Here is a 17,347-nt window from a genome sequence, read left to right as displayed (position 1 = left end):
CCGTTCGGGGAAGAGGAAGGCCAGCGGGGCGCATCCCCGTAAAGCAATATCTTCTCATCACATGCCAAAAAAAACGCAGCCAAGGAGCCCAGCGCTCCCCATGCCCCCGCCCCTGCCCGGGCAAACCACCCTGCACAGGGGCCCGCAAAACTTCAGGCACTACTTGACTCGTTCTCTACGGCAATATCTCTCCTGTGGCCTCCGCAGAGCCACGCCATTGTGGTTTTTTTTTTTTTTTTTAATTATTATTATTAGCCATTTTGAAAACGAGGAATAAAAGGATATTTAATGAGCCACCCCAGCGGGCATGCGTGTGCTTTGTTTAGCGTCCAGGGACAGAGGAGCCCCCACAGGGCTCCTGTCCTTCAGGGTCTCAGCCTTCCCTCCCTCCTCTTGAGGGGGAGAGGAGAGGGGGCCCAGGGAGAGCCGAGCCCCCCTTCGGGGGGGGGGGGGGGGCAGCTCCTCAGGCTGCTTTTGGGCAAACTCTGCTCCCACGGAAGGTAAGGTTTTTTCCAGGCTGTGAGGAAAGCAGCTCTGGGGAAGGTGTCGCAGGAGCTGGTGAGGCTCAGGCTCCTGCGCAAGAAGCTGGGACCAAAGGAGGACCCTGGCGTTGCGCCATGACTGCTGCTGGAGCTCCCGGTGCCCACGATGGCACACCCGGGTGCTCTGCCAGCAGCCACCGCCGCGCGGGGACACGGTGCCTCTCCAGGGTCACTCCTGTCCTCACCAGGCCTGGGAGATGAGGAGCACAGAGCCCCTCAACCCAGCCCAGCAGCCAAAGCCAAGGCAGGAGCCCACCTCGCCCCTGCTCGGGGAGGAGACGGGCTGAGAGCTGGGATGGGAGTTCAGCCACAATCCTCCGTCCCAGGCCACAGCGGGTCGGGGCACTGCCGATCCCGCGTGCCGCAGGGGCTCCCCTGGTCTCGGCTCCTCACCTCACCGTGACGGCCGAGGGTTGCAGCAGCCAGTGCCACCAGCCCCTCCTCAGAGCAGAGACTTTAATTAAAATGTGACTAAAAAAGAGAGGCCCGGATGCACCCGGTTGTTTTGGTATAAAAGGCCGAGGTTGGCAACCCCAGCGCCAGCAGAGTCTGTGTCCCCTGGTCCCGGCTGGCTGCACAACACAAGCGGGGGGCTGTGGGGGTGTCCTCTCTGCCGGGGAGGGGGGGACAGGCCAGCCCGAGCCCCCCCTGCCGAGCGCTGCAGGAGGGATGAGTCCCTCCCAGGTCAGTCAGAGCCCTTCCCGTCGGCTGGGGGATCCCCGGGGCAGCGCTGGCGCGGCCTCACCGCAAGCTGCTGCTGCTGCTGGCCTGGGAGCTGCCCACCCCCGGGTGCTCCGGGCTGTGCCGGTTCTGTGGAGGAAGGACAGACACGCATCCCATGAGACCTCCAGCTGGACAGCAGCACCCCCGGGAACAGCCGCTCGCTGGCTCCCTGCCCTGCTGCTGCCCAGGCCAAGCTCGCTGCTGGACAGCCCCTAGGGCGGGCACCGGCTGGGAATCGGACCCCAGCTCTCCCCACCCACCTTCTTTTTCTTCTTCTCTTTCTTCTTCCTCTTCCGTTCTGGATCCTCCTCTTTTTTCTTCTTTTTCTTCTTGTGGTCGGAGTCCGAGGGGGTTTCTGGAGAAACGAGAGCGCCAGATGAGCTGGGCATCCCCCAGGGCTGGATGGAAGAGGGGAGGGCTGCGGTGGCGAGGTGCAGCAAATTACCTGGGGGGACGGGATCCTGGGTGCGGCTCTGCTTGTGCTTGTGCTTGTTCTTCTTCTTGGGCGGCTGGATGTGCATCAGCCGGCACTGCTCGGGCAGCTGGGGAGAGGAGACGGGGCTGGTCAGGCCGGGCCGGGCCCCTCCCGCCCCCCGGCTCTCAGCCCCGGGCTCACCGGGCCAGCGTGGAGGCGGAAGCCCGTCAGCATGGTGCCGGTGAGGGGGGTAAAGGAGCTGCCGCAGATGGGGGGCTTCTCGATGAGGGAGCGCAGGCTGCTGTTGTCGTGGGAGCCGGGCAGGTCGATCATGCCGGGCAGGTCGGGGAGGAAGTTGCTGAGCTTCTCCTTCACCTTCTTGCCGCAGAACTTGTTGTAGGCGTGCTCCAGGTTGTAGTGCGTGATCAGGTTGGTGCTGCCCGTCAGCTCCGTGGTGCCTGCGCCAGCCGCCCGCCGTGGGGAGGGGATGGGGTGGGGCTGCCGTCCAGCCGCGCCCCCCGCTGCGCCCGCCTTCCCCGCCCCGCCATCAGGGACCCCGGCCCCGCTCCCCTCCCCCGCCCCGGCCCCGGGACCCCCCCGGCCCCGCTCCCCTCCCCTCCCCTCCCCCGCCCCGGCCCCGGGACCCCCCCGGCCCCGCTCCCCTCCCCCGCCCTGCCCTGCCCCGGCCCCGGGGACCCGCAGCCCCGCTCCCCACCCCTGCCCAGGCCGCGGAACCCCCTGGCCCCGCTCCCCACCCCGGCGACCCCCTTCCCCACCGCAGCACCGGGACCCCCCCGCCCCGCTCCCCGCCCCGGCGCCCCTAAGGCCCCATTTCCCCCCTCGACGGGGAGCTGCTCGGCCCCGCCCCCTGCAGGCTCACTGGCCTGCCGCGCTGTCAGTTCGCGCCTCCCCGCCCACCACCCTCTCCCCTCATTGGCCCGCCGTCCCGCCAGTTACTGCCGCGCCCCCGCTCCGCCGCGCCGATTGGCCGAGCGCGGCGCCCGCCCCCGCCTCGCGGCCCCGCCCCGCACCTGGCAGCTCGCGCAGCAGGTAGAAGGGGCCGGAGGCGGTCTTGCGGGCCGCGTCCTCGCCCGGCGGCGGCGCGGCGGCGGCGGGGGGCGGTGCGGTCCCGGCGCCCGGCGCCTTGGCGGGCCCGAAGCCCAGGGCGGCGGCGGCGGCGGCGGGCGGCGGCTCGGTCCCGCCGAACAGCGCCGAGAAGTTCTCCATCTTCCCGGCGTGCCCCGCGCGGGGCTGACCCACCGCCCCGCCCCGCCGCGATTGGCCGAGCGCCGCCCACGCCCCGCCCGCTGCCCCAGTTGCTAAGGGAGACTCGGTCCCAGCCTTCTGATTGGCCGCTTCTCTCTTCCCCTCTCATTGGTCCGCTGGGACACGGGAAGTGCTTGACAGTGCCGCTCGCCATTGGCTGGCGGGCGGAGGTTACGCTTCCGGCAGACGAGCGGCCCAATAGGCGCGGGGCGGCCGCGGGAGCCGAGCTGAAGATGGCGGTGGTGGCGCCGCTGCTGGCGCTGCTGTACTCGGTGCCGGGGCTGTGCCGCTGGCTGGCGCGGCCCTACTACCCGCTCTCTGCCCTGCTCGCCACCGCCTTCCTGCTCGTCCGCAAGGTCCCGCCGCTCTGCCAAGGGCTGCCTTCCCAGCGGGAGGACGGCAACCCCTGCGACTTCGACTGGGTGAGGCGGCCCAGCCTGCTGCTGCGCCGGCACGGCCCCGGCCCCGGCCTGTCCCCGCGCCCCGCCGGGCCTTGCCCTCCTCCGGGCCTGCATCCTCCGGGCCTGGCTCCTCTCCTACCCCCAGCCTGCCGGGCTTGACCCCGTGGGTTTGGACCCCCCCCAGTCCCCGCTGGTCCCCGGGACGGGCCCTCCTCTGGGCCTGCATCCCCGGCCCTGCCCAGGGAGGGGGGAAGCCCAGTAGCCACCGGCATTGCTCTGCCGGTGCCGTCCCACTGCTGGGGGGCTCCCCCGGCAGTGGTGAGGGTGGGAGGCCGTGCCCATCATGGCAGGGGCGGCCCCCTCTCCTTGCTGTCTCCCCGTCAGGACTCGGAAGGGAGAGGAGCTCTAGGAGGAGGCAGGGAACTGGCAGGGACTTGGGGCCAGCAGGGCCTGGCACGGCCACTCGTCCCCGTGCCAGGCTGGGCCAGGAGCAGCCTGACTGCGGGAGGGCGGTACGGCTGCAGCCGGTGCTGGCGGCCACTCCCAGGCTCTGCAGCCCGGCAGCGCTGGGCGGCTGCAGGCTCCCGTGGGTGCCTCCTGCTCACGCCGTCTCTCCTGTCCCAGCGGGAGGTGGAGATCCTCATGTTCCTCAGCGCCATCGTGATGATGAAGAACCGACGCTCCAGTGAGTTGGGGCCTGTGCTGTGGGGTGGGTGGAGGGGGCTGTGGGGCTGCTTATGGGTCCTCCCCCAAGGAGCTGGATGGGTTGGGAACTGGAGGACCAAATCTGGCCCACCCTCAGGATCCCCCCTGGTCTTCTGGGGGGATCTGGCCCTGTCTTCTATCCCTCTCTCCCTCCACCAGTCACTGTGGAGCAGCACATCGGGAACATCTTCATGTTCAGCAAAGTGGCGAATGCCATCCTCTTCTTCCGCCTTGACATTCGCATGGGCCTGCTCTACCTCACGCTCTGCATAGGTGAGACCTGCCGGCGGGGGGGACCCATAGCACCGGGGGCAGCGGCGGTGCCCCCTTGGCACGGCTTGGCCTGCCCTCAGCACCTGCTGCCCCTGCCTGTCCTCCGCACCGCCCGGCTGGAAGAGCCGGCACTCCGTCTTGCCGTGGGGCTGACCCATGGCCTTTGTTGCTGGAGGAGGCTGCAGGTGCGAGGAGTCTCCGTGGGCTCAGGGGGCAGTGGTGGGCGAGGGGGGTCTCGGGAAGCGCCTTGAAGGGGAGGTCCGCCTGCCCCAGGGCTCACTCTGCCTTGGTTCTCCCCGGGCTGCTCTGGGGAAGGAGGAGCCTCGCCCCAAACCCAGCCTGGGCCTTCCGGGTGCCGGGGGGTCAGGGGTTGCTCAGGGGCGCTGTCCTTGCAGTGTTCCTGATGACCTGCAAGCCGCCCCTCTACATGGGCCCCGAGTACATCAAGTATTTCAGCGACAAGACCATAGATGTGAGTATCCCCTCCTGGGGGGTGCCGGGGGGCTCTGCCTGCCGTCCCCCGCTGAGCCCTGCGCCCCTGTGGCAGGAGGAGCTGGACCGGGACAAGCGGGTGACCTGGATCGTCGAGTTCTTCGCCAACTGGTCCAGCGAGTGCCAGTCCTTCGCCCCCATCTTTGCTGACCTCTCTCTCAAGTGAGTGGCGCCCGCCGGGGGCCTTGGCGAGCTCCTGGGCCGGGGCTTGCTCCTGGCCTGCGACTGCCCGCGGCACTCGCAGCCGTGTGTCCCCGTCCTCCCCAGGTACAACTGCTCAGGGCTGCACTTCGGGAAGGTGGACGTCGGCCGGTACACGGACGTCAGCACCAGGTCTGGGGGGGCAGATGGCCTGGGAGCAGGGCAGAGTCCCTGGGAGCCCCCCGGCCCTCCTCCAGCTGCCCGGGGGTCACCGTCGGCCCCTCCACAGGTACAAGGTCAGCACCTCGCCCCTCACGAAGCAGCTGCCCACCCTCATCCTCTTCCAGGGCGGGACGGAGACCATGCGCCGGCCGCAGATCGACAAGAAGGGCCGGGCCGTGTCCTGGACCTTCTCCGAGGTGGGTGGGACGTTCCAGCCCGCTGGCCCCCGCCCCTGGGGCAGGATGGGGCTCGGCAGCCAGCCTGTGCCCTGGGAAGGGGATGGGGGGCTGTGGGGGTCCCCGGGGGTGCCGACGCTGCCTCCCGGCGCAGGAGAACGTGATCCGGGAGTTCAACCTCAATGAGCTCTACCAGAAGGCCAAGAAGCAGTCGAAGCCGCGGGAGGAGGGGCCCGAGGAGCCCCCCGCCGGGCACCCCCCCGGCGAGACCAAGAAGGACAAGTAGAAGCCGCCCTGTGCTGTCACCCATCACCATGTCACCGCCACCCGGGTGCCACCGGCCCCACGGGGCCTGCCCGCCTCCCTCCCCCCCCACGCGGGCCGCTCTGCGTGGGGGAAGGTCCCGGCCCAGCCCGGGGCGGGGCGGGGGGGCAGGCCCTGCCCTCGGTTAACGCGCGTTCTCATCGCTGACAATAAACGGTCCGTGTCCGTGTCCGTGTCCGTGTCCGTGTCCGTGTCCGTGTCCGTGTCCGTGGGCTGGCGGGGGGCGGGGCCGTCGCCAGGGCGCAGCGCTCTGATTGGCTGGCGCACGGCGCTGCCTGCAGGGGCGGGGGGGGGCTGTGGGCGCGCGGGCGGAACCACTGAGCCTGCCCCGGGGGGGTGCGGGGTGTGTGTTACCGCGGCCCGGGCCGCCCCGGCACCGCTGACCCGGGGGGGGCGAGGGGGTCCCGCGGAGGCGTGCGGCGCGGGGGAGAGGCGGCGACCCGGTCCCCCGGCCCGCGGGTTCCGGGGCACCGCTCAGCCCCGACCGCCCCCCTCCGCCCCCCGCGGCTCGCCCGAGTGGCGGAGGCCGGCGCGGCGCCCCGCGGTCCCGGCACGTGGTCGGCGCGGCGCGGCAGGTAGGAGGCGGCGCGGCCGCTCCGTGTCCCCGGAGCGGGGCCCGGGTCCCCCCTCCCGCCCCCTGCCCTCGCCCTCTCCCGCGGCGACATCCCCGGGACCCCCCTTCCCGCCCGCTCCCCCACAGCGCGGTCCTCGGGACCCCCCTTCCCACCCACGCACCGCGGCGGCATCCCCGGGACCCCCTTTCCCACCCCCACGGCAGGATCCCCGTGGGCCCCCTCACCTCCCGTGGTGGATCCCGGGGGCCCCCTCACCCCCACGGCAGGATCCCCGTGGGCCCCCTCACCCCCACGGCAGGATCCCCGGGGGCCCCCCTCACCCCCCGTGGTGGATCCCGGGGGCCCGCCCTCCCTGGCCCCTTCCCGAGGCGGGAACCCTGCGGGGGCCCCTCTCCCCCCCCAGCGGGATCCCCGGGGTCCCACCCCTCCCAGCCCACGGCAGCATCCCTGGGCCCCCCCTCCCGCCCCCCGGAGCGGGACCGCGGGGTGGCCCCCCCGGCGTTGCCCAGACCCCATCGGCCCGGCGGCTCTCCCCAGGATGGCTCCCCGCAGGAGGAAGCGCGGGGCCCAGCAGCCGGCGGCGGCCGAGGCACCGGAGCGGGCGGGCGCCCCGCCGAAGCGGGCCCGCGCCCGGGACGAGAGCAGCCCGGGGGGCGCGGGCAGCCCGGGGGGCGCCGGCCCCCGCGTCGTCATCGAGCACTGGTGAGGCGGCCCGGGTGCCGAAGGGGGGTCCTCGGGGTGCACCCGCGGGGGTGCTGACCCCCCCCGTGTCCCCCCAGCAAGAGCTGACGGGTGTTCGGGCGCAACGCGGCGGCGGTGAGCGAGGCCCTGCGTGGGGCCGTGGCCCACCTCCCCGTGGACATCAATCCCCGGCAGCCGCGCAGGAACAGCTTCGAGGTGTCGCTGGTGAAGGAGGACGGCAGCAGTGAGTGCCAGGGCCGGGGGGGCGGCGGGGGGGGGGGGGGTCTCCCCGGCGCCCCTGACCCGTCCCCCCTTGTCCTCCCCAGCCGTGGAGCTGTGGAGCGGCATTGGGAAGGGGCCCCCCCGCAAGCTGAAGTTCCCCCAGCCGGAGGCCGTGGTGGAAGCCCTGAAGAGCAGCTTGGCATAGAGGTGGCAGCCAGGTGAGTGGGGATGGGGACAGGGACCGGATGGGGACAGGGACCACGCACTGACCACCCTCTCCCCACAGCCAGGCTGGGACCGGCACCCGCAGCGCAAGCGTCCATGAAGAGGCGAGACGAAGTGGGGGGCACCTGCCGGCCCCAGTCCCGTCTCCGATGCTGCAGCTCCGCCGCGGGCAGCCACCGCCGGACCCCCCGGCTCCCCTCACGTCCCCTCTGTCCCCCCGTTGTTCCCCAATAAAGCTCGGCAGCCACATGGCACAGCTCCGTCGGCTCCAAGGCTTTATTTCAACGCAGCACAGGCTGGGGCTGGTGCACCCTCTTCGCCTGGGGCGAGGGCAGACCTGCCTGCATTGCCCAGAGCGCAGGCAGGGGCAGGGGGCCAGAGCTGGCCCCCCCTAGGCGAGGACGTCCACCTCCTCATCTGACTCGGAGGAGGGGCAGGGCCAGACGGAGATGGTGCCGGGGGGCAGGCACGGCTCAACATTTCCCACGTCCACCTCCTCCTCCTCCTCTGGGTCAGCTGGGGGGTCCCCCAGCGGCACTGCCTGCCCGCAGCCCTGCTGGGGTGCGGAGGGCACCTGGCCCTGCTTCCTCCAGGCCGCCTGGGGGGGCTGCCGCGGGGGGGAGCGCCTGCCTGCTCGCCCCACTGCACCCACATCTGGCGGGGGCCGCGGTTCCGTCGCCGCCCCATTGCCCGCTGCCACAGCGCCGGGCGCGGTGGGGGGCTGCCTCTCCCGCACCACCTCCCAGCACCCCCCGCTCTCCACCTTGCGCAGCTTCACACGCCCCACGGGGCCGGGGGGGGGGCGTGTGGTCCCCGGAGAGCATGGCCGCCCCCGCGGGGGGACACCGGTGCTCCCAGGGGGGACACCGGTGCTCCCAGGGGGGACACCGGCACCGCCGGGCTCAGCCCTGCCGCCTGCCGCCATGGGGGAGTCATGCTGGGGGGGGCGCAGGCAAGAGCGGTCGAGCTGCCGCTGGGGCCCTGGCCTCACCAGGCGTCCCCCTCGGAGCTGCAGCGACTCCAGCTCGGTGACACGGAGGCGGCGGGCAGCTGCCAGCACCTCCTGCACCTCCTCCCGCGTGGCCTCCAGCTCGGCAGTGTAGAGGAAGCGCACCAGCTTGCGCAGCGCCCCAATCTTCAGCCCCCCCAGCTCCAGCACCACCCTGCGACCCCGGGGAGGCAGCTCCCGGCCCAGCTGCTCCATGAAGAAGGGGCTGCAGACGGAGAGGATGCAGCAGTGGGCCACCACTGCCTCGCCTGCAATGCAACCGCGGCCGTCACTGCCCTGCAGCCCCCCCTGCTCTCCCCCACCCTCCCTGAGGGACTGCAGGTCCCCTGAGGTCACGGGCACCTCCCTGGGCCGTGCCACCTGCTCACCTTCAGCCTGCAGGACCACATCGCAGAAGACGTCTGCTTGCTGCTGCTGCTGGTAAAGGTGCTGGAAGACCGTGCGGAGCAGGCGGGTGCTGCGGTAGAGCAGCCTCGGGGTGGCCGACGGAGAGCCCATGGACACCCTGCAGAGACAGTGCAGCGCTGGGGACACAGGATAAGCACCTGCCTCCCCCGCTTCGGACTGGCCTGAATGGTTTGGGACTGGGATGTAGCGGGGGGGCCTGCACAGGAGCACGGGTGCAGGTGTGGTTTGCATCACCCGCACAGCCGTACAATGGCCTGCACAGCTGCAAAGCCCCGTGTGCCTGTGCAACGGCCCACACGGCCCTGCAGCAGCTCTGCAGCAGCTCTGCCAAGCCCTGCGGGGCTGCCTGCGTGTCCATCCGGACCCCCTGCAACGCCCGACGGGCCCGTGCAATCGCCCACCCACGGCGCAAAGGCCCAAACGCCCGTGCAACGGCCACGCGGACCCCACCGCGCTGTGCGAGGCCCCACGCGCCCCCGCCGACCCCTGGGGCTCCGCTCGGCCGCCAGAGGGCGCCGGCCACGGCGACTGTGCAGGGGGACGCAGGCGGGTCGGGAGCCCCCGGCCTGAGGCGCGGCCGCAGGCCCCGTGCGCAGCCCTCTCCCCCCGCCCGGGGCCGGCAGCCCCGGGCCCGCCGCGTACCTGCCGCAGAGGTCCCCGTGGGGCCCGGGGCCGAGGAGGGGACGGGGACCGGCACCGGGGGCGGGGGGGGGCCGCGCGTGGACGCAGCCGCGCCCCTCCCTCACGGCAAGCGCGCGCCTCGCGCCCGCCGCCTCGCGTGGCCCGGCGTCTCGCCCCGCCCAGCGGCAGCCCCGCCATTGGCCCACCCTGCCAGCCAATCGCGCCCTGCCAGCCAATGGCGGCGCGGCAGGGGCTGTGGCGGGAAGGGCGCGAGGGCGGGGCTGCCGGCTGAGGGAGCGGCCGCGCTGCCGTGGCCGGAGGGAGCCGGGGCCGTGCGGCGGGAGGCGGCGGGGCCGGGGCGCTGCGGGGGTGCGTGCTGGGCGCTGGGGAAGTGCCCATCGCGGGCCGCCACCGCTGCGGCCTTCCTGGCGTCGCCCCGGTCGTTTCCCTCAGCCCTCCTCTAGCTGTGGTGGCTCTGCGCTGGCCAGAAGTCCGGCGGCAAAAGCTGGTGGTTGATTGCAAAATGGCGTGCCGCTCGGGGTTGTGCTAAAGGCAGCCCTTGGGCTTTGGAGCATGCAGGGCAGCAGGCTGCAGGCCCGAGCCCCGGCAGCAGGCTGGCCTGTGCCCTCCCGGCCACTGCCCCGCAGGGCAGGGGCGCAGGAGGTGAGCAGGGGACAGCCCACCCTGTGCTGGCCTTTGCCCTCGCCTCTGCGGGCGTACAGACGAGAGAGCCAAGCCGTAATTTGAGGAAAGAGCTCCGTGCCACTCGTGGTCGCTGTCGCTGTGGCACTGAAGCACACAAGATAAATAACTTGGGAGTGTGCTGTCTGCAGAGCAGCTTTTCCTGGCAGGGTGGCACTGGAGTTCATTAGTTCAGAGCCCTGTGCCGGGCCTTGTTTTGGATTTTCAAAATCTATTGTCGCCTTGCGTGTGAGGAATGGCGTTTTCACGGCTCACTGACGCCTCTCGGGAGGAGCGGGGCACGCACACGGACAGCGGGCAGAAAGGGGAAGATTGATGGCGGGTATTTTGGAAGCCTTCATGCAAATGATGCTGTCTACTTAGTTTGAAACTATTTTGTCATTTTATAAAGCATCCATTGTAAAAACATCTGCGTCAGTCACTCCACACACATGAACAGCAATTATAATAATCCCAGCCTGATTGCCTGGAGATATTAGCTGTTCTTACAAACAACCAAAGTGGGTGGAAATTTCAAGAGCTGCAGAAGAATAGGAGTCTAAATGACGCTGTGGATTGTAAACCTACAAAGTTTTCAAATGTGGTATCATCCCCTGATATTTTCCGTGGCTTTGCAGATGGATTTGCATCTGGTTTGACATGTGACGGTGCTTTTTTTCCTTCATTTTTGCTGCGTGCAAAGTGGACGCAAAGCAAGAAAGTGCCTGATGGATGGGTCTGGGCCAACGGCTGCTGAGGTTAGTGGCAGTCTTTCCATTGACCTCGGGTGGCTTGGAGCCCGGCCGTAAATACTGAGGGATACAGCAAAACACGTAATTTTGTATCAAAGTGCTATCATATGCTCATAAAAATAGAAGAAAAATGAGAGATGTTTCCTCCCCTGCCCCTTGCAATCTTTCAGAATTACAATGATCGGAGCTGTCACTTGGAAAGCTTGAATTCACCAGGAGCGGATGGATCCAGATACTGATTGACGTGCCTGCCTGCTGATTTCAGAGCCCAGCTACCGCTGCCTCATGTTTTTAAATCCGTCTCCAGCCTGCTGATCCTCCTGCGGGTCCACGTCGGCCCCCACGCCCTTGGTCCCACCCCTGGAAAACTCCCCATGGGAAGCACCTTCAGCTTCAGGGAAGACCTCCGCAACCCTACAGAAGAGACGGAACTGGCCCTAGGACACGGCGAGCTGTCTGGACTTCCCTGCTACCGTGTAATATTTTGCGTCGTGCCCCAACCACGCTGAGACGGCAGAGTAGGGAGAGGGGGAGTTTGTTGAGTGGGGATCAGAAGCGAAGCTGGGAGGAAAACCCCTTCCTCTCCAGCCAAGGCTGAGGTGCAAGCGGATGCTCTGGCAGGGAGCCTGCAAGTGGGGGGACATCAGCAGCGGAGATTGCTTTCCAGCTGGGTGAGCCGACCGGGGTGGAGATGTCAAGGGAAAGGCACAGAGCCAGGGTGAAGTGAAATTACAAAATCCTAAGGCACTGATATCAGAGGACTTCCCCTCGCGATCAGCAGGTGAGGCAATGTGTCGAGTACTGGAGAAGCCCGAATCTTTGGTGCTGGCTCGGGAGCAGGACTCGCTCCCCTCGTCCAAGCTCACCCGGTGCCTGTACGGCCCTGCTCCAAAGGGAGACGGAAAGGCTGGCCTCCCTTTGCTTACTTCACCAAGAGCACCAGTCGTCAGGAGGGCAGAAACGTCTGCGTCTCCTCTCCCTTTCATGTGGTTTGAGAAATCCCCTCCCGGGCTAGGAGCAGAGGCCGAGGTGTTCACCCGGTCACCTTGCTCCGGCTGTGGAGGAATGAGCTGCATTTTCCTGTCCACCCCAGGGAGGTTGCCAAGGCACGGCTGGGATCTTCTTTCCCTTTTGCATCCCTCTATGTCCCTCTTCCCACTCCCGAGGCCATCCCAGAGGCAAGGGTGATTAAAAGGGTGAGCGACCCATGTCTGTTCCTGTCCTGGGACACACTCAGGGCTACCGGCGGCTCCTCTGTCCACAGAGGAGCAGAGAGCTGGTCGCTGCAGCCCCCTCCTTGGATGAGGGGTGAGCACACACCCTGCATCCCTGGCAGAGAGCACAGGAGGTTTGGAGGCACCGTGGGCTCTTGAGCTGACAGATGACAGGAGGGACAAAGTCCCTCAGCTCCAGAGGCATTCGTTACGCTCATGCTGTGCAAAACAGCTCCCACACGTCCTCCCATGAAAGCACAGAGTCCACCCTTGCCGTGCGAGCCTCCCCGGCCTACGGAAAGTGTTTTTCCAGTGGAATGTGGCACAGATGCTCCTCCGCCACGTGGGTCCACCGTGGACAATGGGATCCTGATGTCCCGGAGAGGCAGCCCTACAGCCTGGACCAGAGCCATCCCGTGGACAGCCCGGCGTGTCCTGTGACAGTGAGCATGACCAGAGACCCAGCAGCGGCTGTGGGAAAGGGTGGCAGCCACATTTCCTGCGACCGGGGCAGAGCACGCGGCAGACTTGGGGTGGGACGGGTGGGATGGCTGGCAATGGGACCGGCTGCCTTTGAGTCAGGCTCAGCACTCCCGGAGGGCGCTCTGTCCTGGCAGGCCACTTTTGGGCAGCAACACACGACCCCGAGCAACAGGCCCTTTGCTTTGAGGCGGTTTTAGTATTTCACAGAGGCGACAGCACTAATCCCTGTCACACAGAGCCCACTCCTCCGCTGCATCCCCAGCAGCTGCAGTGCTGCCTCTCCGTCCTCGCCAATAGCCTTGTCTGCCCTTAAATTTTACTGATACACGATCTGGCAATACCAGCAAACACTCCCACTGTAGACACACAGAAGAGGCCTTTTGCGAGTGTAATTTTTACTAGTACCCAAAGCCAAATAATCTACACTGGAAAAAGCACCAACACCCTTTTGCCCCATTGACCCCTCTCTTTAAACACCGACATCCATATTTGATGCCAGAATTTGCTGGCTAAAAATATGTGACTGTAGCTCTGGCCACCACGCCAGCAAAACGTGTGAGACTGTCGATCTTTCTGTCCACCTTCAGGTGTTCAGAAGCCGGTTACCTGAGGCGCAGCCCTTGCTTTGCTGAGGCTAGGACTCGGGCGCCTGTCCTTGGCGTGTGGCTGGGCACAGCCCTGGGTGACTCAGTGGACTGGGAATGTCAAGCAGGGTTTATCTCCTGATGGGATTCACTGGGGGGGGAAGGGAAGGTAGCTCAGGCTGGAGGTAGCCTAAATGTGCGCTGGTTATCCAGGCTCCCTCTGCAGTTGATAGGAAGAGAAGCCTCGCCACAGGACAAGTCATGTCTTCCCTGAGTCTCCCAAGCCCTCAAATCAGCAGATTCTGAGCTGGTTTCTTTAAGAGAAAGGAAATTCTCATCCTGGGTCTCCCTTACAGCCACGATCGTTTTCCATCAATGTCCCCTTTTGCTTCTGTTGCTACACTGCAGTGCAGGAGGGGCTTCTGTGTCCCTGTTCCGGGGAGTTACCTCGTACTTCGCTGCAGCTGCCAGGGACGGGAAGGATGAAGGCAGGGGTCCCTGGCCTGGAAAAGAGCTGGAGAGAGGAAGAAGAAGACACCGTAAATAGCGATAGATCATTGCGGGGCTGGGAGGGAAGGAGATTTCTATGCACGCTTCAGTCATTTGCACATTTGAGCAAAAGACGTAACAGGTATTTGACAGTCCAAGAGCGCGATGGGCTGCAGCCAGGTCAGAGGTCAAAGGTTAATAGCGGGCCGGTGTGCAGGCACGGGAGAGCCCGGTCAGGGCAGGAGGCAGGCAGGAGGCAGGTACCACATTTTCTGCTGACACGATGCCACGCCGAGCATGTGGAGCTGCCCGACACTGTGGTGGACTGTGGGCTTGCTCTATTGCCTGGCACCTTCCAGTTAGGGCTGAAAAGCTCCAGCAGCCCCAGCTTCCCTCCTCCCCCTTAACACTGGTGTGCGACAGATGAGTCGTTTCACCCTCCTGGTGCCACACTTCCCCTCGTGCAGGGGGAAGACAACAACCTGTCGGGATTCCCATAGGAAAGGGGCCGCGGAAGTGCCTTGTTATCCTGATTTAGAACAATGCCGGCCATCTCTCTGAACCGCCTGCGCTGGACCCGGAGACAGCAGCCTCCCCTTCTTCCTGCCCTTCACCACCGAGGAGCACTGATCTGTCTTGTAAACAAGTCGTCTTGCTCTGTTCCGGTGGTAGCTGCATTTTCTGGGCGTCTCGTCTGGATAAGGCATCGGCAGCGCTGTAGGACGAAAGGGGCTGTGCAAGATTTTATTACACGCAATTACTGTAAAAGAGGGCAAACTTTCCCATGCTAGCAACACATCTCTTCTTCCCAGGAAGCAGCGAGACGGACTCCTCTGCCACAGTAGTTATATTCAAACAAGAGCATGATCTGCTGCTGGGTGAGCCGAAGCCGGAGGATCAGGGTTCAGCCTGCCTTCAGAAGTAAGCATGCATGACTGGGTGCTGCCGGGGCACGGCTGAATCGGGAGTTCAAGTTGACAATGCGCCGATAGACCCTGTCCAGCTCCATCCTGCAGCCCTCGGGACAAGAGGCACTCGCCCGGCTTCAAAGAGATCTGACTCCAACTCCAACTCGGAGCCAGCAGAGGCGTGTTCGCAACAGTGTGTTTAATCTAAAGGCTTTAAAGGCTGTAAAATTTTGGGGCTGATTGAAACAGCAACAAGGCAGACGCCTACCAGGCACAGCAGAAGGCTGCCCCGGGCTTTCTGCACCGGCAGCCACTTACCTGCCGTCTGCGTCAGGGGCAGCCATCTGCCGCGCGCTCTCCCCCACCACGCACTGCGGTGTGCCGCCTGTGTCTCCCACGCTTTTACGCACGGGTGAAGCCTTAGCATGACTTGTGCACCCTGCTCTTGGCCACCCACCTTCCTCAAGGCGGGGCGGGGGGACCAGATAATTCGGGCGGTGATAGGGGAGGGTAAGGAGGGGCACCGGAGGCCACGCTTGGAATCCACTTGCGGGCTGAAATAATTTGTGAGCTGATGTGGAACAGCTCCATCTGGTGATCCCCCCACACCAGCGCCCCGGGTTTCGTGCTGGTTTCGACCCTGCTTTGCCAAAGGCAGGGGGTTTGTGCGAGCGTGTCGGGCCCACCTGCGTGCCTCGCCGGCAGGCTGTTGTCCAAACAACCCAGGCAGGGGCCCTGAAGAATGTGTCGTGGCAGCCGGTGCTGGGATGGAGGAGCAAGGTGTCCCTGATGCATTTTCCCTTAGGGAGAGCTGTCCCTTCGGAGGTGCCAGAAATCCCTGGGACATGCAGGCGAGGACTCCTCTTCCCCGAACGAATCGCAAGAGCGCCTCGTCTCTCTGCCTGTCCCCAGACTCAGGGGATGCACCCACCTTCCTCCTTGCATGGGCAAAGAGGAGGGGAGGGCAGCCGAGGATTATTTGCGATCTGGGAGCAGTTCTCACTCAAGGCGCAGGGCCGAGAGGGGCCCCGACTCGCTCATTTTGGGTGACAAAGAGGATGACAGGGCACGGGGAGAAGGTCTCAGTTCCCTGCTCTGGGATGGAGAAACGTCCCTCCTCTCTGGGCGGGTGGAGGCCAGCTCTCCCTGCCCTTTACAGCCGGCAGGTTGGACGATTTATTTTACAAATCAAACATCAGGGAGGGTTTGGGGGGGTCCCACGCCTCGATAATCTCACTAAGTGTGCCCTTCACATGCACCGAATCCCGTTTCTCCTCATTACACCTTCTTGTGCCACCCGAAGCAAACCCCACCCCCAGCTGGGGGATTACGTTCTCCAAACATTGTCGGGCTGCTATTGCATCTCTCCTCCTCCTCCTCGCCTCACCCAGCAATGCATATTTACCCCAAGAATCACCTGTCCCCACCCAAAACCTTCCTCAGTTCTTTTCCTCTTGTCGTTATCTTACTAATAGTTTGTCGGTCAGGAGCAGGCGGGATTCTCCCTGGTGCCTGCATCCCACCAGCCCAGGGCCAGAGACGAGGCAGAAAACCGTCACCTTCGGGGGACCCGGATCCGGACTTCTCCCAGGTGAGCGGCACGGAACGCGGGCAGGGGCAGGCTCTGCATCACTTTCTTGCCTCCCTAGGGAAGGGGAAATCCTCCACCACCAAGCTGCAGGTGCAGGAGTGCTCGCAGCAGCCTCCCGCCTGCGCTCGGCTCCAGTCCCATAGCTGTGGAGTGGCAGCGGCAGGCCCTGGGACGTGACGCTGCTCCCTCGCAGCGTGCTACTCATTCTGGAGCTACATTTCTCTGGCTGGATGAGTTGCAATCATTAAACCTCACGTTTACATTTCCTGCCCTGAGTCTCTGTACCCCCCCAGGTCCCCTTCTACCATTTCTCCATGCCAGCGGGGGCGGCAGCACCGTTTGATTCCGTGCCGTGGAAGTCGAGCGGAGCAGGATTGCTTCAGCTGGATTGCGCTGGTGGTTCTTTCCCCCTCTGCTGTGAACAGCACCGTTAACGCGGCGCTGGGGTCCCCACCAGCCTCCCCCCGGCTGACCTTACCTGCACATCCACATGGCTCATACCAGCCCCCCCCCCAGTGCTTGTGGCCCTTCGGCCGTCCACGCGGTCTTGGCCACACGAGGGGCCCCCCAAAATCGCCCACGCTCCCTTCAACGGGGCCGTCAGGCCAATCAGTCTAGACTGACTGGCAGAGCGCTTGTCCCCCGGCCACCGGCTGTGTCCCTCCACCTGCGGTCTCAGGTGAAGGAGCCCGTGGGACAGATTGCTGGGGGCACAGGGACAGAATCCACCCGGGGTGAGCTCCCGGCTCCAGGGGCCGGCTGGAGGGCTCGTGGTGCTCCCCCAGGATGAGGGTTGGCAGGGCTCCAACCAGCACCGGCTCCCTAGAGCCAGAGGGGCGAGGGTGACCCCCCGGGGGGGGTCTGCAGCCCGTTCCCCTCCAGAGTCCCGCTTCTGGGTAAATTCCACCCTGGACGGGGTCACAAGTCTCCCCCCACTCCGGCGGGACAGGCCGGGGAAGGGGCTCTGCTCCAGGGGGGCTGCGAGGGGCTGGGCTGTCCCCGGAGAGCCCCTCATCCCACCGCCCGCGGGGCAGGCTCTGCGGCCTGGGGAGCAGCTCGTCCCCCCGCGGCAGGACCCCCCGGGGCAGATACTGTCCCTGGAGGTGGATCGCACCTGAGGGTAGACCCCGCGTGGGGAACACGCACCCCCTGGGGCAGATCCCACTGGGACAGACCCCACCGGCGATGGACCCCACGGGGGACAGACCCCACCGGTGACGAACC

The 17,347-nt window shown here is 66.3% G+C and overlaps 3 protein-coding genes across 6 annotated transcripts in view; 2 read left to right on the top strand and 1 right to left on the bottom strand.

Annotated features, from left to right (window-relative positions):
• Nucleotides 1-443: 443 nt before the first annotated feature.
• MED19 (mediator complex subunit 19) lies at nt 444-2,907 on the bottom strand. The gene is made up of 5 exons (XM_059825688.1): nt 2,712-2,907; nt 1,882-2,138; nt 1,711-1,807; nt 1,526-1,620; nt 444-1,352 (listed from the first exon to the last, which is right to left on the bottom strand). Exons 1-5 carry the CDS (start codon nt 2,905-2,907, stop codon nt 1,284-1,286), a joined length of 714 nt encoding a protein of 237 aa, XP_059681671.1. The 3' UTR covers nt 444-1,283.
• Nucleotides 2,908-3,179: 272 nt separating this feature from the next.
• Nucleotides 3,180-5,687, top strand: TMX2 (thioredoxin related transmembrane protein 2). Of its 2 annotated transcripts, none has more exons than XM_059825687.1 (8): nt 3,180-3,368; nt 3,972-4,032; nt 4,212-4,325; nt 4,721-4,797; nt 4,873-4,979; nt 5,085-5,150; nt 5,248-5,377; nt 5,511-5,687. In XM_059825687.1, the coding sequence occupies exons 1-8, from the start codon at nt 3,180-3,182 to the stop codon at nt 5,640-5,642; spliced, it is 876 nt and encodes a 291-aa protein (XP_059681670.1). In that variant the 3' UTR covers nt 5,643-5,687. The 2 variants fall into 2 exon arrangements, with proteins under 2 accessions (XP_059681670.1, XP_059681669.1); XM_059825686.1 differs by having other exon boundaries at nt 5,085-5,161; nt 5,235-5,377.
• Nucleotides 5,688-6,793: 1,106 nt separating this feature from the next.
• SELENOH (selenoprotein H) overlaps nt 6,794-17,347 on the top strand; it is a 78,866-nt gene continuing 68,312 nt past the window's right edge. Inside the window, exons 1-4 of one of the 3 annotated variants that reach the window (XM_059825690.1) lie at nt 6,794-6,957; nt 7,035-7,180; nt 7,263-7,376; nt 7,449-7,637. In XM_059825690.1, coding sequence (XP_059681673.1) covers nt 6,794-6,957; nt 7,035-7,180; nt 7,263-7,363 — 411 coding nt within the window. In that variant the 3' untranslated portion in view covers nt 7,364-7,376; nt 7,449-7,637. Of the gene's footprint in view, nt 6,958-7,034; nt 7,181-7,262; nt 7,377-7,444; nt 7,638-17,347 lie in introns of those variants that run through there. The other 2 variants (XM_059825689.1, XM_059825691.1) reach the window with 2 other exon arrangements.

The sequence above is a fragment of the Gavia stellata genome, chromosome 17 (genome assembly GCF_030936135.1).
Source record: "Gavia stellata isolate bGavSte3 chromosome 17, bGavSte3.hap2, whole genome shotgun sequence".
In the NCBI taxonomy this organism is placed as follows: domain Eukaryota; kingdom Metazoa; phylum Chordata; class Aves; order Gaviiformes; family Gaviidae; genus Gavia; species Gavia stellata.
Note: the sequence above shows the minus strand (reverse complement) of the source record. Positions and strands in the feature narration are given on the sequence as shown.